The 24765-nt window shown below is 45.6% G+C and overlaps 1 protein-coding gene across 7 annotated transcripts in view; it reads right to left on the minus strand.

Moving 5' to 3' along the window:
- The window catches only part of LOC137424604 (calmodulin-binding transcription activator 2), an 884665-nt gene that overhangs the window by 600049 nt on the left and 259851 nt on the right, over positions 1-24765 (minus strand). For all 7 annotated transcript variants that reach the window (XM_078775656.1, XM_078775657.1, XM_078775655.1 and 4 more), the window contains exon 2: positions 14930-15036. In XM_078775656.1, the coding sequence (XP_078631782.1) occupies positions 14930-15036 (107 nt within the window). The remainder of the gene's footprint in view (positions 1-14929; positions 15037-24765) is intronic.

The following is a 24765-nucleotide window of genomic DNA, read 5'->3' on the forward strand; positions in this document are numbered from 1 at the left end:
AGCTTGAGGCAGAACCTCTATTAGGTTACGCGAGTGAGAGCGCGCCGTTATTGATCGCGTTGTGAGAAACCGCCATGCCTGGCGAAAGATGCGTACATTTCCCTCCCGCCTGCCTGCTCTGCCCTTTGTTTGAGAGACGCGCTGCAAGGATCCCTCCCACCGCCTGCTTGCTTTCATCGCGGGACGTGCTGTGACCGAGGAGAGCCACGCCGGGCGGAGCCGTTCCTGGACGACCAAGTCGGCGCGTTCGGTGAGTGAACATCATCCTCCCTTCATTTCCCCTGTGAGTGTGATCGGGTCCGTGTCTGGGACTAAGTTAAGACTGTATAAGACTGCTCTGTGTCTCTTCGCCTTGTACATAATAGTATGAATAATAATTAAACCTGTGTTCTTCCTTCCATTCGATCGTCCCCGTCATTTCCATCATTGACTTAGCGTGGTACGAATAAAACCGCTCTAATCGGGTTCCCATACCAAAGGTAACTGCACGGACCACGTGGTACGCAATCCGCTCGGTGTACTCAAATTACGCGTGGCTCGTGCGGGGTTTGATTCCCCGCTTCCGCGGCGGCGCAGGTACTTAGTGTTACATATTTATGTGAATGTATGTGAATTACCATTCAGGTCTTTGCTTATCCATGTGTAGTAGATTAAGGGTTGTTGTGGTTGGAGGGTCAGGAGCCCTTCTGAAAAAGTGTCCGGAAACGGAAGGGACCGGAAACGGAAGAGGAAAAGACACGAGGAAGAAAAGCGACGAGGTCTTCTTCCTCGCCCCGCTCCGACGAAAGGTGGGATTGATATTGCGCCGTGTGGAAAAGCGGCGTTCCCGAGCCCGTCTGGAGAGAGGAGTTACCGGGACGGATACCTGCCCCGTGGACGTCAAACTGTCGTGTGGCCGTGCACCGACCCAGCGTCTGGCACCGTTCGCGACACCGTCTAAAAAGACGCGTACGGGTCGCATGTTGGGGCCTAACACGCGTTGCAAGCGGCGTGGGGCTTTTGGCTTGCTTTACCGTACCCGCTTCGCGTGGCCACGAGGGGCTGCAGCCGTGGTGCCTGGTACGATACCTGCCCGGTGGAAACACGTCCACCCGGGGTTCGTTCAACCGCCCGAGTGCGGCGACGCCGACCATCATCTTGGTCAGGAGGGGCCCGGAGACATTGTGCGGGACAGAGACCAAAAGGGGGTCGTGAGTACCAACGGGGACACACATATATAAGATGGCCATCTTAATCATATAGGGAATTGATTGTGGATTGGGAATTGTTGATGGTTGTTTGTTGTTGATTGCTCGGGGAATATATCCTTGATTGCATCATTGAAATTGTATGATATCCTTACCCTTGAAATATATCATTGAACATCAGTTTTCTCTTGGGTGGAATTCATAGGGATTGCGTTGCGAAAGCGCATATATAATACTACGTTCTGGCGAAGTTCCTCTCACGGTCCGGGGGTCACCGAGACCAGGTAGTCACCGAGGGGACCACGTAACAGAATTGGGGGCTCGTCCAAATTACGATTTGCGGATTCGCAATTGGGTCTACGTCCGGGATCTAAAATTGTATAAAATAATAAAATAATATTTTTATTAATTAAAATTTATTAATTAAGTATTAATTGGTAAATTTTGGGGTAAAGTATTGGGTGAAGGTTAACAGGTGTTAACGATAGGCACCATGGCGTTTGTGGCACAGAACTTTGCAGTAACCCCGAGTGAGGCACAGTTCCGAGCGTTACTAAAGTCGGACCTCTTGAAATTGGCCAAACATTTTAACTTGGAGGTCCGAACTAATTTGAGGAAGGCAGAGTTGCAGGCCACGGTGATACAATCTATGGTGGGATTAGGAACATGGGACGAGTTAGCCTGGGAGTGGCTACCCGAAGAACCAGAAGACGTTGAGCTCCGGAAACTGGAGTTGCAATTACGGAGCCAGGAACGGATCAAAGAGGAAGAAAGGAAAGCAGAAAAGGAAAGAGCAGAAGAAGAAAGGAAAGCAGAAAAGGAAAGAGCAGAAGAAGAAAGGAAAGCAGAAAAGGAAAGATCAGAAGAGGAAAGGAAAGCAGAAGAGAGGAGAGAAGAGAAACAAGCAGAGGAAAGGAGAGTGGAACGAGAACTCCAGGAAAGGTTAGAAGGGAGAAAAGCAGAGGAGAGGAGAGCTGCAAGGGACCTCGAAGCAGAGGAGAGAAAAGCGGAAAGGGAATTAAAGGAACGTGACATGGAGCTTCAGAAAGAAATTAAATTCAAGGAGCTGGAGTTAATGAGAGAACGGGGAGAGGCACCACCCTTGCTGACGGGGTCGACACCTAACCAGAAAACCTGGGATGTGGGCAGACATGTGAGGCTGGTTCCACCGTTCAGTGAAAAGGAAGTCGCGAAATTTTTTTCACACTTTGAGAAAGTGGCTCGACAATTAAACTGGCCGGAGGAGGCCTGGACCATACTCGTGCAAAGTGTGCTGGTGGGAAAAGCTCAAGAGATTTATTCGGCGCTACCAACGGACCAATGTGCAGATTATGAGGTACTGAAGAAGCACATCCTCAAAGCCTATGAGTTGGTTCCGGAAGCTTACCGGCAAAAATTCAGGAATGCCAGGAAGAGGGAGAGTGAGACCCATGTGGAATTTGCCAGAGTGAAAGAAAACTTGTTTGATCGGTGGTGTGAGTCAAAAGGAGTCGGGAAAGACTTCGAAACATTGCGTGACTTGATCCTGGTGGAGGAATTTCAGCAGTGTGTCCACGAGGACATCAAAGTGTACCTGCAGGAAAAGAAAGTACCAAAGTTGTGGGACGCAGCCACCATGGCAGATGATTATGCCTTAACCCACCGAATAGGGGTCCACGAACCTAACTCCTCGCCTAGATCTCCGCAGGGGAGGTGGGGAACAGCAGGTGCGGAGAACGACCATGCATGGCGGCGGCCTCGAGAGGATTATGGGGACAACGCGGATACCCCACCTGTTCGAAATCAGAGGGATGCGGGCCCAAGACAAACTTATAGTTCGGGGGGCCCGAGGCAGACCACGAGTTTTTCCTCCGGGCCTACTTGCGCTTTTTGCAAGAAACCGGGACACTTGATGTCCAGTTGTTACCGCATGAAAAGGGAAGACCCAGAGCGGAGTCCGACTATTACGACTCCAAATGCAATGGCCATTGTGAGAAATCGCCATCAAAAGGGTTACCAACCATTTATTTCAGAGGGGTTTGTGTCACGGGATGGAGCCTCGACTAACCGGAGACCGGTTAGGATATTGAGGGACACAGGGGCACATCAATCTTTAATGCTTGAAGGCATTTTGCCATGGTCCGAGGAGACGGCAACGGGGGATAGTGTTCGTTTACAGGGGATCGGGGGCGGTGTTAGTGCTCCACTTCATGTCATCCATTTGGAGTCCGATTTGGTGTCAGGACCGGTCACCGTCGGTTTACAAGCCACGCTTCCTGTAGAGGGTGTCTCTGTGGTTATCGGGAATGATTTGGCCGGGGGTCAAGTTTATGGTAACCTGAGGGTTGGTAAAGAGCCCAGCAGGGAAAATAACACCACACCAGCTCGGGATGGCGACAAAAGTGCCAAGTTATTTGTAGGGGGACTGAACTTCAAAACAGAGGAAGAAGTTCTGACCTCTGTCTTCAACAGATATGGGCCGCTGGTGGAAGTGCGGTTGGTAAGAGACAGGGAAACGCAACAGTCAAGAGGGTTCGGCTTTGTCACGTTTGCCAGCACAAAAGACGCCAGAGAGGCAGAGAAGAATTGGAATGGCAAGGATTTGGAGGGTCGGACCATAACAGTAGGGAAGGCATTTCGTAGGCATCGAGAGGTCTACAGGAGAGGACAACTGGGCGGTAGTTTTGGTGGTGGCCGCAATCAATATTATTATGGAGGCTCCCTGAGTTACGGCAGCTCCCGAAGGAAGGATTGTCAAAGTAGTGGCCGAGAAGGAGACCGCTATTCATGGGACTACAGGGACAAGTGGTCCCACCATAATTATTAGGGAAGTTCTGGGAAGTGGAAGCACTGAATGCGGCGGAGCCGCCGAGCCAAGATTCCTACACGGATTAACCGTGAACGCCGTTCCTAAAGACGTCCATGTAGTGAACTTTCATGCACGGACTAACCGTGAACTCCACGTTCCTAAAGGCATCCATGTAGTGAATACTCGGCTTGGCCTCCCGGAAAAAGTGCTATCGAGTTGCTTAACTTTGGATCTTTGATCAACCCCTTAACCTTCATTCACAAGAAACTGACGGTCAAAGTCAGAGGGTCATGAGATGGAGTTTGGCTTGGCAGGAGTCCAACGGGAAATTGAACATGTAAAGGGCAGGGACAATGTCGTTGCTGGTGCTTAGTCCAGAGTGAGTACTCTGGGGGGGTTGTGGGGAAATTTTGGTTGCTTTATTTTTTAAGTGATAACTGTGCCCGGAGGGAACTGATAATGTGGGGGGGGGTTGAGTTATCTGGTTGGTTTCTCCAAATTGGCCGGCAAAGAAAGTTTTCGCTGGGTTCAAACTTTCTTTCTTGAAGGGGGGGAGTGTTACATATTTATGTGAATGTATGTGAATTACCATTCAGGTCTTTGCTTATCCATGTGTAGTAGATTAAGGGTTGTTGTGGTTGTAGGGTCAGGAGCCCTTCTGAAAAAGTGTCCGGAAACGGAAGGGACGGGAAACGGAAGAGGAAAAGACACGAGGAAGAAAAGCGACGAGGTCTTCTTCCTCGCCCCGCTCCGACGAAAGGTGGGATTGATATTGCGCCATGTGGAAAAGCGGCGTTCCCGAGCCCGTCTGTCGAGAGGAGTTACCGGGACGGATACCTGCCCGGTGGACGTCAAACTGTCGTGTGGCCGTGCACCGACCCAGCGTCTGGCACCGTTCGCGACACCGTCTAAAAAGACGCGTACGGGTCGCATGTTGGGGCCTAACACGCGTTGCAAGCGGCGTGGGTCTTTTGGCTTGCTTTACCGTACCCGCTTCGCGTGGCCACGAGGGGCTGCAGCCGTGGTGCCTGGTACGATACCTGCCCGGTGGAAACACGTCCACCCGGGGTTCGTTCAACCGCCCGAGTGCGGCGACGCCGACCATCATCTTGGTCAGGAGGGGCCCGGAGACATTGTGCGGGACAGAGACCAAAAGGGGGTCGTGAGTACCAACAGGGACACACATATATAAGATGGCCATCTTAATCATATAGGGAATTGATTGTGGATTGGGAATTGTTGATGGTTGTTTGTTGTTGATTGCTCGGGGAATATATCCTTGATTGTATCATTGAAATTGTATGATATCCTTACCCTTGAAATATATCATTGAACATCAGTTTTCTCTTGGGTGGAATTCATAGGGATTGCGTTGCGAAAGCGCATATATAATACTACGTTCTGGCGAAGTTCCTCTCACGGTCCGGGGGTCACCGAGACCAGGTAGTCACCGAGGGGACCACGTAACACTTAGGTACGTGCGAACATCGTCCCGGAACCCTACCCTGCGTTTGCCCGGGAGGGGCTATTCAAGTCTCTCGGTTGCGCCGACCCAAAAAGAACAAGGGGCTTAATCTCCCCTTGGTAAGGGCAGGAGTGTCGCGCGGAAACCGTGTGTGTATATATATAATATATGTGTGTATATATATAATATATGTGTGTATATATATAATATATGTGTGTATATATATAATATATGTGTGTATATATATAATATATGTGTGTATATATATAATATATGTGTGTATATATATTATATATATATATATATATACATATATATATATATATACATATATATATATATATATACATATATATATATACATACATATATATATATACATACATACATACATATATATATATACATACATACATACATACATACATACATACATACATACACACACACACACACACACACACACACACACACACACACACACACACACACACACACACACACACACACACACACACACACACACACATGGGGAAAGTGGGTGGAGGTGGGGTTGGTTCAGCACTTGATGACCGAGTTGAACTTTTTGACAATCCTTCAAAAGCAAGGAATGTTCAATGTGAATAAAGAAAAAGCGAGGAGAGAAGGGAAAGAAGATCGTGGCCAAGAGACGAGTAAGGAGAGGGGGGACATGAAAGGACCACGTCGCACAGGGATTTGTGGGGAGCGTGTGTGTGTGGGAGGTTGTGCTTGAAATATCATCATTTTCATATCATATGTAATATGTGCATTGCCCATCTCATTTACATGCACAAGGCCGCAGTTTGTTAAGTTGGCTATTAATATTCAGATGGTCTTTTCAGCCCCCCAGGACGCTCTCCCATCTCATATACAACTGAAGCTCCCATATGAAGCTTCTCCTCAATCCATATATTCATCAGCACCGAAAATGTTCGAAAGGACAGCAATTAAATACATACTCAAAACAAAATTTGTTAACATTAATAAACATTTTCCAGTGTTCCAGTATAAGAAAGGCCTTTTTGCAATAATCAAATCCCCCTTTCCAACAGGCTGTGCCTGCGTCGAGCAGTGAAGAGATTCCCTGCGTGATGTGGCATGCGAATTAAATTAGGGTGCAATCGAGGCATTACCGTTGATTTATTTAATCAGTTATGCAAACTAATGAATGCCATCAATTTTTGCTGCATGCTATACACATTTAAGTCGGGGAAATAAGCAATACCATGAACACTTGTGTGCCTTACCATTATAAAAGCTAATGCAAAAGAAAACAGGGAAAGACCATTCGGCCGGGAATTGCATTCCCGGAAAACAGGGGCATTGCATCCCACCTCGACACACCAAAATGCTGCAAGTCATTCCCAAGGTCGTACAAGATGACGAGGTCTAAGAGGTGTAAATAAATGAGATCCGCACATACATCAAACCCACAGGGAACTGAAAACGGTTGAATTAAAAAAGTGTGTGGGAGGTAAAAACAGGCATCACGGAAACGTGTCGTACAGATAGTACACTCCAGTTCTACATCTTCCCTTGGACTCACCATTTAACTCGCGCTTCTTAAACGAATCATCCATCTCCAGTAAAGGTCACAACATTAAAAAAAAAATTAAAACACTCAAGAGGTCCCCAAATCGACTCCCTCAATTTGCCACACCCATCATCAAAAAGACGACCCCAGCAGATGATCCTGAAACATTCCCAATTATTCACTCCACAGAATGAGAGGTTTCTCTGCCTACTAATCAAGGAATGCTCGGAGTCTTTAACCGAAGTTCAAGCCGTCATCCCCGAGTCTACTTTGAAATAGATAAAGCAATATTGTACTTTGTTATCAAATTGCTTTTTGTGCCCGTGAAGCATTGCCAGGAAGCAAGCCTCGTCAGAATGGGGCAGAACCCCCGATGGAGCAGAACCCCCGATGGAGCAGAACCCCCGATGGAGCAGAACCCCCAATGGAGCAGAACCCCCGATTGAGCAGAACCCCGATGGAGCAGAACCCCCGATGGAGCAGAACCCCCGATGGAGCAGAACCCCCGATGGAGCAGAACCCCCGATGGAGCAGAACCCCCGATGGAGCAGAACCCCCGATGGAGCAGAACCCCTGATGGAGCAGAACCCCGGATGGGGCAGAACCCACGATGGGGCAGAACCCCCGAGGGAGCAGAACCCTCGATGGAGCAAACCCCCCAATGGAGCAGAATCCCCGATGGAGCAGAACACCCGATGGAGCAGAAACCCCGATGTAGCAGAACCCCCGATGGAGCAGAACCCCGGATGGGGCAGAACCCACGATGGGGCAGAACCCCCGAGGGAGCAGAACCCTCGATGGAGCAAACCCCCCAATGGAGCAGAATCCCCGATGGAGCAGAACACCCGATGGAGCAGAAACCCCGATGTAGCAGAACCCCCGATGGAGCAGAACCCCCGATGGAGCAGAAACCCCGATGGAGCAGAACCCCCGATGGAGCAGAAACCCCGATGGAGTAGAACCCCCGATGGAGCAGAACCCCCGATGGGGCAGAACCCCCGATGGGGCAGAACCCCGATGGCCCCCGATGCTCAATTCAGAACTACAGTCATGCTAAGGAGTCAAATGGCTTATAAGTCAGAAGAATATTTAACCATGATGCGGACAACCTTGCTATTTGCAGTCTTTCCATTTTCTTATAACGATCTGTCTGCTGAACCTCCCTCATCTTCAAATGGCCCAGCATCCTTTAAAGAACAGATTTACTTATTGTGCTTATCTCATTTCCTGGAAATAAGAAATGCTCCTCTAAAGATTATGTTTATGGGTGATGAAGTCATTTGTGCCCAAAACTGATAACGGAGTGAAACTGTAAAGCTATGGCCTTCAAATTTTCCTTTTCTTTCAAATATCAGAGGTGCACAAGGAACTTAAAAAAAACCCATCATTTTGTGATGAGCAGGAGGAGGGGAGCAGAGCGGGGGTGGGGGACGAGCCAGAATGCCCTTGTTGTTGCTGTTGTTGTTGTTGGGAATTTCACTGCTGATTTCATATTTCCTCGCATATCGTTGCTGTCATGTTATTCAAATGGCAAAAAAGTAATGGAAAGAACCAAGCTTTGCCTTATAAATAAATAAATGTAAATGAAATAAATGTACGTAAATTAATGCTTTTCGCTTCGCGAGTGCAGGGTAATAATCATTGTCTGGCCTCGGAGGAAAAATAGTGCAAGATTACAATAGTTATCTCATAGTGCATTTTAGAATAAGCGTAATGTCATTGCTGTAGTTACCACACGCACGGAGGGCAAGACGAATAAATGAATGATCGTTTTTAAGGCCATTTTCCCCGCTAGAGCGGGGGTTAGCCTTGCGGGCCCCATGACAATCATGGTTCCCTGTTTGAGGCAATGTTTTTATGGCCGGATGCCCTTCCTGACGCCAACCCTTAGTCGCCTCTTACGATGCGCAGGGATACGGTGTACCTATTCTAAACCGGGGTACACACCGGGATCATTCATCCCAGCAAGCTGGTACTCAACACCAGGCAAGGAGGGCAAGACAAAAAAAAAAAAAAAAAAAAAACCTTTAGAGGCCATTTTTCCCCGCAAGCGGAGGTTGGCCTTTTTCGGGGACCGTGGTTGTTGTTGTTTTTTGGGTCCCCTTTTTGAAGCAATGTTTTACGGCCGGATGCCCTTCCTGCCGCCAACCCTTTTTGTCGCCTTCTTTTTTTTTTACGACAAACAGGGAATTACCAGTGAATTGGTACTCAATTTGCCGACCTCGGAAGGATGACAGGCTGAGTCAACCCCCCTGGCGTTAATTCAGTGATCGACCGAGATTCGAACCCAGGATCCTAGGATCCTAAGCTGGCACCCTAGCCGCTAGCCCAACACCCAACACCAGGCACCAGGCACGGAGGGCAAGACAGAGTTAAGCAATTAGTTCACTCTGTCAGGCATAAGGCTCTGATCGAGGAACTACTTAATTTCAATCAAATTCTATATTTTGAACACTGTGGAACACGATTCGGAACATGAATCTGAACGAACCTGCAGTTTGGCAATACTTTGGCAAATTGAATGGAATCTCGTCCCGATCGCGCATGCATATTTGTGGTATAGCAATTGCTCCAGTCTGTATATCTGTCTGTCAGTCTGTCGGTGGGATACAAAATGTAAACTGTTCAGCATGGCAGAGGTACGAGCTCCACCGAGTGCCGTCCTAGTTACAGTCTGGGATCTCGACTTTATGGCCGTGCTCTTCTTCTTCCATTTACCCCCATTTTCTTGAAATAAACCCTTTCTTGTAAATGAGTACTCGTGTGTCGTCATTGCAAGAGGGTTCCATAGCACATAGGGAATTGGCAAATTTAGCCATCAGACGGGCAGTTTGGGGTTTGTGCTAAAGCAAATGTAAAACAAATCGCTTGGCGGGCTCACGCAGCCAATCTTGTGAGGCACATTCGTGCCAAATTAAACCAGTGGACGATTTGACCATTTCGACCCTTACCAGCTGGGGGCACGACCGTCGTAGAAGATGTCATATGACCATAACAAGAACAAAGCGCAATCCTTTTGTGACTCTTTCTGAACCCTCATGTCCATCCAATGACTGATTTGAATCTGGTTAGCTTATCTTATCATACCAGTCTATTCTGAGTTTTTATTGAATCTACCAGACTCGCTACTCACTTGGTATGAATCTGTTATTTCTGCATCTGTAACAACCATGCTACCAACACTTTTATTTGCGGTGACTATCTGCACGTATATTAAGCTTTTGTTGCCCACAAACTATATTATACATCGTTGTAACACCATAGCAATCATCTCCAATTTGCTGATAATCTTACTTAATCCAAGGCCTTACCACGTGATAAACTGCAACTGATGCTGTGCTTATACCCATTCAGGCTTGAGCCAGCTTATGTGGAACAGCAATGCTGCCGTTTTTGCCTGCAATTCACAGCCAATTATCATCGTTGTGGAGGTGACAGCGCTCTTAGCTGTGAGGTGTTTCCACATTTCATCTGGGTGCTGCACTGTCTGTCGATTCTCTTCTTTCACACTCAAGGTGTGATGTAACGAGTGTGCATATGCACGGATTTTCCACCATGAAGACACAGCGTTTAAAAATGGCTGGCAGTGATGACCTTGGCTCCTTGTTAGCCCCAAATAATGAGCCCTCTCCTTGTTAGCTTCACCATCTCCTACTACCTAACTATACCTCGCTGGGAGGCTCTTGTGTTCTCAAAGTGTGAACTCCAAGGCCAAAATGCTGATGCGGTATATCCCATTTAATGTCGAGGCAGAAAATTCATACGGAACGTTGGCAGGGAATGGGTCAGCAAGATACTGTCAGATTTTCCTCCCCCCAAACCCTCTCCCTCCCACAGATCTCCCGATGTCCCTGCTCTCAAATGTTGTGTTTGTGTGCTTCCCCTTCTCTCCCCATCTTGTCTGCCGCTCCCCTTATTATGTTTTATGTGTCTGTTTAATTTTTTTTTGTGTGTGATTAATGATTGCTCTTTCACGAGCCTCAATCTCGTATACAAAAAAAAAAGAAAAAAGAAAAAAGAACATCTCTCATGATCTGAATGCAGATGGGACAGCTGGATTCACCTCCTCCTAATCTAATACTGTACATTCTTCACAAGGAACCTTGGTTAAAAAATGGTGACATAGTGAACAATGTATATTATTCAATCTGCCATCTTGGCAGACAGCACTACGAGAGAGCAGACCAAGAGAAGCAGGCCGTATTGCAGGAGTATCAACCAAAAAGATTTGTGCAGGAAAAAAGATCCTACTCTTCATGTTTCTGCTTCAAACTCTCATCGGCAGGGGTCCCAGTGATTCATCACAGTGGCCTGGATTGAGGGGACTGCTCGGGTAGGAAATTAAAGCAAAAATACACCTACGAACATCAACTTTGTGTCCATACTTTGGATTACAAAGAAAGCTCAACATTTCTTTCTTCTTCTTTCTTCGTTTTTTTCTCGTTAAAAAAAATAATAAAAGTAAAAGTGATTATGTCTGTTTGTCTTTATGTCCGGTAACAATGAGATCCTTGGGCTGATCGACACAAATTTTCACGGTATACTCAGGGAGTCCCTACTTAGGTTTGCAGTGAAATATATATATATATATATATATATATAAAAATTCAGCAATTTTTATTTTTTAATTTTTGTTTTTTTTCGGATTTCTCATGGATGATATTATTTGGGTCATTTCTTTATTGTGGTAGACCAGCACCATCACTTTGTCCATTAACTACTCTAAGACCAAGGCAATAGAGAGGATGGGAAATTGTCTCCCTTTCAATCGAGGTCCCACAAGCAAACAGATCACGTGACATTTCAATGCCTACATCACAGAATATCAAAAAAGTCGAACAAACAGTATTTTAGATCAATTTAGACCATTTTTGACCTTTTAAGACCATTTACAGAAACATTAGTGAGACCCCTGTCGACTTCATAGACCATTTCGACAATTTAGATCTCCATACAGCATAGACCTTTTCGACAATCTGTAGGCCCCTTGGACCCTTTGGACCATAACTACTCTTGGATGTGGGGGATGTAGTTGACCATTTGATCCTGAGACCCTTGAGACCCATTTACAGTCACATGAAAAAGTAAGTACACCCCATGTAAAGTTTTGACTTGTTCAACATATTTCAATATACAGCTATTTGATCTTCATTTCAACAATATTGATAGATAAAGGTGATATAATATAACAAATATCATGAAACATTTACATTTTGTAGTTCATTGTATAATTTAAATAAACATAAATGCAAATTTCGCATGTGGAAAAAGAAAGTACACCCCTACATTTATCACGACTTCAAATACCTAAAATTAGAATCAGGTGCACCAGCACCAGGTGCAAATGATTAGAACATCGTTAGAGAGGATCTTGGAGGAACCTGTCTTATTTAAACCTCAGACATTTCGTTTGGTTTGCTCTTTGTTGTTGAAGTGTGCGGCGTCACCATGCCGAGATCAAAAGAGCTCTCTGAGGCCTTCAGAAGGAAGGTCATAGATGCCGACGAGTCTGGGAAGGGATTTTAAAAGATCTGCAAAACAATTTGAAATCAATCATTAGACTGTCCGGAAGATCATCTACAAGTCTACAAGGAGAAGATTCCAAACAACTGCCAACTTGTTCAGGCCAGGCCACCCTAGAACGTTCAGCCCGAGAGCATACCGCAAGATGCTGAAAGAAGTCTCTAAGAACCCCAGAATGTCATCACGGGACCGACAGGTAGCTCTTGCCACTGTTGATGTCAAAGTGCACGAGTCTACCATTAGAAAGAGGCTGCACAAGTTTGATCTACATGGGAGGTGTGCCAGGAGGAAACCTTTGCTGTCCAGAAAGAACATCAGGGCAAGACTAAAGTTTGCCAATGAACACCTCGGCAAAACCAGCACTTCTGGAACAATGTGCTCTGGACAGATGAGTCAAAGGTAGAGCTATTTGGGTACAGTACCAGAAGACATGTTTGGCGAAAACCAAAGATAGCATTTGACCACAAGAACCTGATACCAACTGTAAAGCATGGTGGTGGAAATATTATGGTGTGGGGCAGCTTTGCTGCATCAGGGCCTGGGCAGCTCACCCTCATATAATCCACTATGAATTCTTCATTGCACCAGAGGGTGCTTGAGGATAATGTGAGGCCATCTGTCGGTAAATTGAAGCTCAACCGAAGGTAGACCTTGCAACATGACAACGACCCTAAACATACCAGTAAATCCACCAAGGAATGGCTGAAAAGAAAGAAATGGAGGGTTCTGGAATGGCCAAGTCAAAGCCCGGATCTAATTCCCATCGAGATGTTGTGGGGGGATTTGAAACGAGCTGTGCATGCAAGAAACCCCTCAAACATCGCACAGCTGAAAGAATTCTGCATGGAGGAGTGGGCAAAAAATTATCCCAGTCGATGTCAGAGACTGGTAGACAGTTATAAGAAACGCCTACTTGAGGTTGTTTCTGCCAAAGGGGGCAATACCACCTATTAGAGCCAAGGGTGTACTTTCTTTTTCCACATGCGAAATTTGCATTTATGTTTATTTAAATTATACAATGGACTACAAAATGTAAATGTTTCATGATATTTGTTATATTATATCACCTTTATCTATCAATATTGTTGAAATGAAGATCAAAAAGCTGTATGTTGAAATATGTTGAAAAAGCCAAAACTTTACATGGGGTGTACTTACTTTTTCATGTGACTGCATATGCACAACACACAAACATCTATGGAGTCTTACTGCAATATACAGACTCTACCTTTTTCAGCAATTAATGTGCAAATTCTACCCACCTAGGGGGTGGGTAGTACTCTGCGAGTATAGAAGATAAGCCGCTCGATAAAAAGCAGAGTTAAAAGTGGAAATATTTTCGGAAGGAAACCTTGCTACACAGAAAAACGATGAAACAGAAGGCGAGCATTCAAGTCGAGCAAAACGCACGCACAAACGTCGATGTTGGGTTTTTGCAAAATGTCCCTCGGTGGCAATGAGAAGAGCACAGAAAACATACAACAGATGCTGGTGTAACAAAGAACAATGTTCCATAACTCTGGAAGGAAGGCCATGCACTCCTTGGACATTGAGGTCCACCAAAGGGTAACTGCCTTAACAACGCAAAAGGAAGGTAGCCATTGTAAATGCACTTGTTATCTCACCCAGCGTACCGAGACTGGGGCCCACTAATGGCCCTTCCGCAGCAGACCATAATTACTGGCAAACTAAATAAATAGAAATGCACAAATTATTTCGACAACAACCAATCAGCATGAGCCTTAGAATGCATTGCATCATTATCAATAAAACATAAACAATTATGATAATAGTTTCACACTTGTAACCAACGGCCAGACTGGCCATCGTATAGCCAAGCGATTTGAGGATTTGCCAAGATGGAAAAGGTGTGCTGGAAAAAGACTCAAGTTCAACATCTAAGCACTTGGTTAACATCTTCATTCGGATATGATAACCTCCACCTGTGTGTAATCCATAATGCTCGAGGCCCTCCACCAGCCTGGCACCAGACATGCTTCCAAAACAGAAATTTGTTTTTACTATTACTAATTCCCTCAACATCAACGTACCCATACGAGTCTTTCAACAAATCCAGGCCTCAAAGTATGCAAAATTATTGGATCGATACTCAAATTATCCAGTCATGTCCTTTGATCATCCTGTGCACTAGTAATTAATTTTGCTGATTGCAACTCAGAAAAAGATATGAAAAGGGAGAAGGTATCGAATGACTTCAGACATAGGGACATGTGAATAAACCTGGCCAAGCCCTTGCGGTGCCCTCCTATGGAAAGAACATAATCCGGGTGTGGCAGGGGACTCCCTCAAATGCTTGCCAAGGGAGAGGGAGCCCAAAGGAAGAGAAATGAAGGTGTGGTGAAGGTGCAGAGGGGGGTGGGGGGGCACACAGTGTTGGAGATGGCACCTACCTCATTAGTATTCCACCGGTGCCTCTCCTTGGGCAAGGTCGAGCATTTGGGCAGACACTCGAGCAGCTTCTTCGGCAGGAAGACAGTTACGTGGTTGTTGTTGTTGTCTGTAAGACAAAAAAAGCAATCCAAATGTTTACCACCCAGAACGCTACCACTATAGCCATCACACTTAATAAGCGACGTTACTGTTATTGCATGCTGAACCTCTCTCGTCCTCCCATGTCCAAGAATTCCCCAAAGAGCGGCGAATGACATACAGCACACACACAATCAGCACTCTCGCTTTCAAACATTATTACGCTGCGTTCTGTTCACCGCGTTGATCCAAATTTTGAAATGATCATATTGCTATGGTTACAAAAGATGAGCTATTGACACATGACACGCAATGTCACTCATGCAGAACAAAAGTGCCTTGGCAGGTTTTATCGATCCTCGAGTGAGAACACCGGAGTCAAATCGGCCATTGGTTTGAAAGGGCGCAGAGGTGCCTTTGGCATCACAACTTGTTTAAAAAAAAAAGTCTTACAACGTAGGAAGTGTGTGCAAGAACCAGCACACGCACCTCGCTAAGCCTTCCACAGAGGGGTCTACATCTCAAGCCACAAAGGCAACAATTTAGTTAAATCTTCGGTAAGAAATCAAATGTGCTGTACTTGTTACCGGAGACGAAGTGGAGGTTGCACGATATTCTCCCCTGGATATCCACGCTTTAATACTGTGTGTGTAGTTAGGTGAAAGACAGCACCACAAGGTCAGCGTGGATTTAAGAACTTACGATTCAAACCTTCAGTTTGTCAAAAGCTCTCCAATAATGGAGAACTCATTCTAATTTAACAGTGCCATCAAAACACAGTAGTTTGGGCCTCCCTCATTCGCGCACTCTCTGCAACAAGGCTTGGTGGCCTCTCATTGCCTTTTTTTAGACTTTAGAGCATCAAATGATGGCTTTTGCCACCTTTATCTTGCACTGATGCTCGTATGACTCAACGTGTAGATTTGGGCACACAACGCTTTCTGGAAATTGAAAATTACCAACACGGTTCAACTCTCACGCACGCTATGCAGCGAAACGTATTTCTCTTGGTTGGTGCACTTTTGCCAGGTGTAGTTATACAGGAGTTGGCTGCTTGTTGCAAAACCTCTCACCAGGCACTTGCCCGAATACGTGCAGCAACGCCCGGGAATGAGAGGCTTGCAGAGCAGTCCGTTCCCTCATGGCAACGCGGACTATTTTTACGCCGCTTGCATCAATTCAAATTAATTTGCTTCTTTTACAGTCGCATTTTCCGTGGCAGCACGGCAACACCTGGTGGATTGGGCAAATTACTTCGTGTGATGCGATGAGGATGACAAATAAGTTGTACTGAATGGCATACAGCAATCAAAGGGTCGACAAATCGATTCCATGTGTTATACAAAAATGGCATTGCAATCACTCAACGATGTGCTGCAAGTCAGGGAATGCACAAAAAGACATTACAGAAGAGCCAGATATTATACATTGACCGTGGCATCATTGGCTGTTTGGAAAGGTATAACTGAAAATGTGGTTGAGAAAATGCATCATTCAATTTACCATCATAGTTTCAGAAAGCACAGCAAGCATCACATGCACCATTATGTGTGTGTGTGTGTGTGTGTGTGTGCGTGTGTGTGTGTGTGTGTGTGTGTGTGTATGTATGTATATATATATATATATATATATATATATATATATATAACACTGTGTGTGTGTGTGTGTGTGTGTGTGTGTGTGTGTGTGTGTGTGTGTGTGTGTGTGTGTGTGTGTGTGTGTAATGTTACCGATAGACTCCTAAACGGAGAGGCTCACGTGCTTGATATTTGGCATAGACATGGCCATTGAGCCTGGGAAGAACATGGCCTACCTAAAAATATTTGACGAGATCCATATTTTTTATTCATATTTACCTCAGCGCATTTCAGCGAGGAACATTATACACGGAATCTCAGCCGGTGGCAGAGCAGCTCGCTGATTCGCTCAGAGCGATCACGTGACGTTCCAACCTTGCCGCCATAATCTCACAGTTATGCGTTCGCACGTAATTCAGTTTTTTCACATTTCAGCGAGGAACATTGCCATTCACACCACATAGGTTTTTTTTTCTTTCATCTTTAGATCCATATTTTTAGCCATAATGTAGCGAACGTAGCGTAACGTAGCGTAGCTAATGTAGCGTTAGCATAACGTAGCCTAGCGTAGCGATCCTCGCTCAGGATCTTCGTCAGGTTCGCGAGCGAGTTAGCCAAAACATAAAAGTGAAAATATATCGAATTTTTTATTCATATTTACCTCAGCGCATATCAGCGAGGAACATTATACACGGAATCTCAGCCGGTGGCAGAACAGCGCGCTGATTCGCTCAGAGCGATCACGTGATGTTCCAACCTTGCCGCCATAATCTCACAGTTATGCGTTCACACGTTATTCAGTTTTTTCACATTTCAGCGAGGAACATTGCCATTCACACCACATAGGTTTTTTTTCACTTTCATCTGATATTTGTGATTTATTTCAAACAAACTGTATTTCCCATCTACACGGCCATGTATTCCTATTAACGTTATGTAAAGTACATAAATTGTGTGGATTACATCATTTGTGGATGTGATCAATTGCCAGTAACCATCTATATCCCTCCCCTCCCCTTCCCTCCTCCCCCTCCCTCCCGCTCCGCCTCCCTTTCCCCCCTTCCCCTCCCCCCTCCCCTTCCCCCTCCACCCTACCCTCTCCCCTTCCCCCCTCCCCCTCCCCTCCCCCTCCCCTCCCCCTCCCTTTCCCCCATACCCCTCCCTTTCCCCCCTACCCCTTCCCCTTCCCCCTCCCCCTACCCCTCTCCCTACCCTCCCCCCTCCACCCTCCCCTTCCCTCCTCCCCTCCCCTTCCCTTCCCCCCCTCCCACTCCCCCTACCCCTCCCTACCATCTCCCCTTCCCCCCTCCCCTCACCCTCCCCCTTCCCCCTCCCTCTCCCCCTCCCCCCTTCCCCCCCTCTCCTCCCCCCTCTTCTCCCCTTCCCCCCCCCCCCTCCGTTCCCCTCCCCTCCCCGGCAATGCCGCGTACTTCTGCTAGTATATATATATATACATATATATATATATATATATTGTTGCGGTTTTAGAACCCCTCACTTGTAAATATTTGTAAATAATTCTTGTAAATAATTCTCTTCATTTAATAAGGTCGCACCCATAGTTAGTCCACAAACAACACGTAGGACACCATAGGACTTTAGTTATTTCCTTAATATGCGTTTCAGATAAGGCTGTGTTCCCAATAGTTGAATCTGCGTTGTATTAATTAAATAAGATAGGTCCTTTTCAATTCCATTCATTTTGCGGCTTGACTCTCTCCAAATTCTATTACGCGCCTTTTGTTAGCAACGTTCGCTGCCTCGCTGAGCTTCCGCCCAAGCGCCGCCATTACGTACGCGGTCAAGCTTGGAGAAGAAGGGGGCGGAGCGCCCAGAATGGGGCGTGGCCCTGTTAGGGGCGGAGCCGGTGAGCCCTCGCTAACCAACCAGGGCTGAGGTTAGCTCACCGGTGGGCGGAGTGCGAGAGTACGCGGCTTGATTTCAAAGCGCACTATATAAGCGCAAGTGTGGCGCCTTTACAGAGAAGTGCTGAGAGGATGAGGTGCTAAGAGAGAGAAGAGAGAGACGTGGGGGTGCTCGCATTGCTGCAATAGGCTGAGGCCCTCTAGACCCCTATTGTTGCCGGTTGTTGAGCTCGTTTGTACCAGATGCACGAGGAATCATGAAGCGGCGCTGAACACCTGAGAAGCTGAGTAAGGAGGTCACGAGCGGAGAACTGCGTATACGGACTTACGTAGGACTACCCCCCCCCCCCCCCCCCCCCCCGCCATATGTAAGGTCCGATCGCGCGCCAGCGACACGCAAGCTGCCTCCCATTCTTCAGCCTGGACCGGAGCCGGACCTCAACACCCTACCATCTGCCTGGACTTTCCTCCACTACCATCTGCCTGGACCCTTCCTCCCCTACCACTACCCTCCCGTGTAAGTCTGTCTGTTTGTCCTGGGGTTAAGTAAGACTGTATAGATAAGCTTGCTCTGTGTCCTGCTTCTTCTTCTTCTTCTTGTACATTCTTCCCTTTCGTTTCCTCTTCTTTGGTTGTTGTAATAAATCCTTTGTTCTTCCTTACCTTTTGGTTTCCTCTCCATTCGATCGTCTTCGTCCTTTCTCTCCATTGAGTACCTGTGGCACGATTTGGCCAACGCTCGGAATCGGGTTAGTCTTTTGTTAATGGCTCAGGCTTCGGATTGCTAAACCGCTCGGCAATTTCCATCTTGTCCGCGGTCCGAGCGGGAGGTATCTCCCTGCTTTGCGGTCGGATTGGCACTCAGGTATTTGGGACTCCATTGACCAATCACCCTGGCCAATCTCGACCGGAAAGGAGCGTTATAATTTCCAGGATCGGGGGATGGCCAGCTTAAAAGACAAGGGGATTAAACCCCCCCCCCCCCACCCCCTTGGTAAGGGGAGCGCCGACCCCCGAATCCGCAACAATTGGTGTCAGGAGTGGGATAAATATATAATTAATTATGCCTGATCAATGGCTTTAATGTATTTTATCTGAGAAAATCTGCCTATGTGCATTTATCTTTGCTGCAGTTCTCCATCTACAAACCATTTCAGATTGAACCAGCTGTGATGGTTTTCCCTACACTACTAAATTAAGGCAACCACAGCTTCTCTATTGTGCTAAATCACCAGGGACTTCACAGAACTCAGGATGCCAAAGAAACTACAATCTGGCACAAGATTGGTCGGACAAGCAAGCTCTTCAGTTGATTGTACGGAACAAAACAAGAGTGTCTGTGTGTGTGTCTGTGTGTATGTCTGTCTGTGTGTGTGTCTGTCTGTGTGTATGTTAAGCATTCACCAACTGAGGATGATAATTTCAGGAATACAACGAACTTCAATGGAGGAGGAAGCCATTAAACCCAGCTAGCCTGTGCAATCAGGCCGACATCTTCGTACTCCACCATTCCCGCTACTTGCAGATACCTATCCAACTCAATTTTAAAACAATCCACTGACTCCACAGTCACTAACCTCGCAGGAAGACCATTTCGTGCATTCACCATTGTCTGAGTGAAATAACCCAGCCTTACCACCTTCATAATTCTCCTCTGCTTTGCTCTTAAACTGTATCCCCTTGTTCTGTCGGCGACGATGTCCATTCTGCTGAAAAATTATTCTGCAGTTATTTGTCTATATCCTTTATTGGGATTATTATGTTGTTTATATGTCTAGATCTTCATTATTATGTCTATGTATATCCTTCATGATTGCCCTGGCAAACAATAATAAATCAGAACCCCTCACAATTGTCTCTTTTCAAATGTAAAAAGCCCTTTCTCTTTCATCTGCTCCTCATAGCTTGGTCTAGCTAGGCCCGAGATCAATCCAGTTGATCGACACATTATCCTCTCGATGGCAACAATATTCTTCCTCAGAAGTGGTTTCCTAACAAAGCACATTTGAGGTACTGGTACTGTATTTCCGTCTCTGCTAGCTTTATTGATTGGGGGATAACACTGGAGCCTTTGTGTCTAAAATGCATATGTTCACATTTAAAAAAATATTTTCAATCAACAAACTTAAGGTATTCGGCAAGCATGTTTGTCTTTTTGGAGAGAAACATGTTTAACCAATGATTTCCACAGTTGGTCAACCTTGGGTTGGCCACAAAACCAGGACCAGCTCTTTTCGGTTCGGAACTGCAAAACCAGAGCGAGTTGAGGTTTTGTAAACCTGATTTGCATACAGCGCTGATTCTACTACCAACTGTAGCTCTGCATGAAGGAGTGAGTGGCTACCGGAACTCTGACAGCGATTCCGAATCAAGGGAGGCGCAAAGCGCCACTCGCTTTATATGGTACGGTTTCTCTGCATGCAACTTTAACGTCGGGCCTGAAAATTCATTTCTCCGCTTCGATTGGACGTAATCGGCTGCAAATTTCAGAAGCAAATGCTTTGTATGTCGAGGTAATATGTTCCAAATTTCAGCGACGTCCGTTTCCGCATTCTTGAGTTTTATTAAGAAAACCCTCAAATCCACGTTAGTATCTGTCAGTCTGTCCGTCCGCCCAAAATGTGTTGGTGCTTATATCTCAAAGGCTATACATTGAAACTAGCTGGAACCTGGAATATACATCGGCCAATAGGTCTAATTAACGGCTTTGGAAACAAATTCCACCTAAGTGCCATAGTTTTTGCTTTAAAATTAAATATATATATATGCACACACACACACACACACACACACACACACACACACGCGCACACACGCACACACACACACACGTACACACACACACGTACACACACACACACACACACACACACACACACACACACACACACTTTATACCCCTTTAACATATTATTACAAATATATAATGTGCTGGCTCAATGGCCTAATGGATAAGGTATCCAACTCCAGAGATGGGGATTGTGGGTTCGAATCCCATTTGGGTTGAACAATTCCCCACTCCCCCCCCCCCCCCCCCAATGTATCAAGTATTTTATATCGTAGGCCGTATCAAATTGTTTATTCTATGGACATAAATATCAACCAATCAACTGATCTTTCATTCACGGCAGATCAATTACGATTAAAGATATTTTAGTTCTTATTTGTTTGGACCTTGTTTAAAACATCAGAAATTCAATTTATTACTACAATAAATTCAAAAATATTTAAAGTTGTGTCCACAGAAAATGAAGGACATTCTTGGAAAAAATGCCAGGGGGGAGGAGGGGGGGGTAAAAAAAAAAAAGATCCCTTTATATGGTATGTGCCTGGTGGAAAACTACAGAAAAGAAGGGACATTCCTTGGCTTGTGGAAAATACCAGATGATAGAAAATAAGGGACATGTTAAAAATCTCATGTGCATGCTGAACTACCCTTGTGTTCTTAGGAGGAACCACGTAATGCTCTGGAAAAGTTCATGTAAAGAGGCACCCTACATATACAAGTTAAAATACATTTACTTTGGTATGCAGCTGTACTAATCAAATTGGTGCCCCTTTATATGAACTTTCACCTTGTTCAGAAAACAAATCACCTTGTTGGCACTTTTAAAAATAGCACCGCAAAGCGGGCGTAACCCCTCAGCCCATGCATGGGGAAAGGAAGCATTGATGATAATTTGTTATTTGAAGCGAAGTTGTGTACCGAGTAGGATTTTGCAGTAAAGGAATTTCATGATGGTGGCGATGTGTGGATATAATTACTGAACAGAACGATTCAAAAGGATATAGCAGCTGCATGTGGGAGCATATAACACAAAACAGCATGATTGAATATAGGAGTGGGTTATAAATTTATAGGGAGCGGCCAAAGACGACCATAGAAAAGGATACCTTTAACTTTGAATTAATGTCAATGAACCATTGAATATTTATATTGCAGCATCGTGGCCAAATTTTTGCCTGTTCACTAACGTCTTGGCTACATTGTATAAGTCTCTGACCAGACTCCTGGGGTTCTGAACATTTGTCTCTTCACTAACGTCTTGGGTACATCGTATAACTCCCTGACGAGACATGCCAGACTCCTGGGGTTCACAACATTTGTCTCTTTAGTAACGTCTTGGCTACATCGTATAACTCCTTGACCAGACTCCTGGGGTTTATAACGTTTGTCTCTTCACTCACGTCTTGGCTACATCGTATAACTCCTTGACCAGACTCCTGGGGTTTATAACGTTTGTCTCTTCACTAACGTCTTGGCTACATCGTATAACTCCCTGGAGTTATAATTTCATCTCCAACTCCACACTGAATTCATGCAACTGATTCTTCTCTGTATAGTCTGCGTCTATAGTGTCTGGGTGAGAGAAACTCACAGGTATCATGGCAATAAGATTGTTTAATCGTGCAGACAACAAGAAATTGCTTTGTGATAGGAATAATATGTTTCATGAACATCTTTGTGTATTTTGGGAGCCGGAATATTTGAATAAATGTGGTCAATAGTAGTCTGGTGTATAACTTGTGATGAGTTGGTTGAAGTTATACTGTTTGAGAAATGTGAGGAGCTGGCGACTTTGTGGTGATTGATGTGATATGTCGATGTTGAAGTCGCCAAGTAGAACTGTTGGTGTGTTTTGTAGATTTTCTTTTTCAATGAGTCCTTGAATTGCTCGTTTCAGGTCATTAAGTTGTGGTCGTGGTGCACTATAAATTCCTATAACATTCAAATTGGAAACTTTCTGGTCTAAAGCATGAGAAATCGAAGTCAATGTCACTTCCACACTTTTGTAATTATGCCGAGTTGATGATGTGGTAAAGTTATTGTTTGGTGTCACATATACTGCCGTGCCGTGTGCAGGCCAAGTTGGCCAGCCGTGGCGGCCATATTGAAAATTGCAGCACGCCCAGTTTCGAAAGGCACCTTCCTCTACTCAACCCCAACACACACTGCAAACATGGATTTAATCGGACTAGCCGTTCTGCTCGAAATTGACGGAAACCAATTTGAAGATGGCTGCCGTGGCGGCCATATTGAAAATCGCAGCACGCCCGTGAACCTTCCTCTACCCAACCCCAACACACACTGCAAAAATGGATTTAATCGGACAAGGATTGGAGGTCTCGTCTCTTCAAAGCTGTCCATGCGCGCATGCTTTCGAAGTTAAGTAACTTTTCACAATTGTGTTTTTGTCGAAACTGTATCTTTCTCTTGGTGTATGTAACTATTGGTGTGTCTTTAATAGTATTCTTGGTGTTAGTTTTTCATACCTGTGTACAGAATCGTCGGTCTTTCGTATCGCGTATTCTGAGGCCTAGTGTAGTAGGCTACCGTGTCCGACCTTGGCTTGAGGCTTTGTTTTTGTCTCAGCGGTTCTTCGATCGCACTGCAATTACTTTCTGGTCTCTGGTTTTCCCGGTCTTTTTACCCCATACTTCCTTGTTTTAAAATCTCCTTTAAAAAAAAAAAAAAGTATATATATATATATATATTTCCTTCTCTGTTCTTATTCGTTTATTCGTTGTTCTTATTTGTTCATTCGTTCTTCGACCACGTTGTTTGGGATCACGTGATCACGTTGTTAAAAAATGTCTAATCTGTCCCCTGAAGAACTGTATTCTGTCATATTCTATAACACCTTTTTCTTCTTCTTCTATAAAAGGATGCTTTCGACTTGCTCACCAAATCTATTCATTCCAAAAATAAATTCCATCTCTTATAGTGCATCTTTCATTCATTCCCTAAACTCTCCAGCACTCCACCCCTCCTTCAGCATCCTCAAACGTATTTTTGACTCGAATGTCTCAAGAAACTCATTTTGCAATAAATGTTCGTTTCCCATTAATCGTACACTTTTCAAAATCCAATCTCACCCCTCCCTTCCAAATCTTCGCCATAACCCTTCCCCTCCAAATCTTCCCCATCACCCCTTCCCTCCAAAACTTCCCCATCACCCCTTCCCTCCAAATCTTCCCCATCACCCCTCCCCTTCAAAACTTCCCCATCACCCCTCCCCTCCAAATCTACCCCTTTGCCCCTCCCCTCCAAATCTTCCCCATCACCCATCCCTTTCAAATCTTCCCCCTTGCCCCTCCCCTCCAAATCTTCCCCATCAACCCTTCCCTCCAAAACTTCCCCATCACCCCTCCCCTCCAAAACTTCCCCATCACCCCTCCCCTCTAAATCTACCCCCTTGCCCTCCCCTACAAATCATCCCCATCACCCATCTCTTTCAAATCTTCCCCCTTTCCCCTCCCCTCCAAATCTTCCCAATCACCCATTCCTTTCAAATCTCCCCCCATACCCCTCCC

Source organism: Myxine glutinosa, chromosome 4, assembly GCF_964187855.1.
Source record: "Myxine glutinosa chromosome 4, kmMyxGlut1.1, whole genome shotgun sequence".
NCBI classification, from domain to species: Eukaryota; Metazoa; Chordata; class Myxini; order Myxiniformes; family Myxinidae; genus Myxine; species Myxine glutinosa.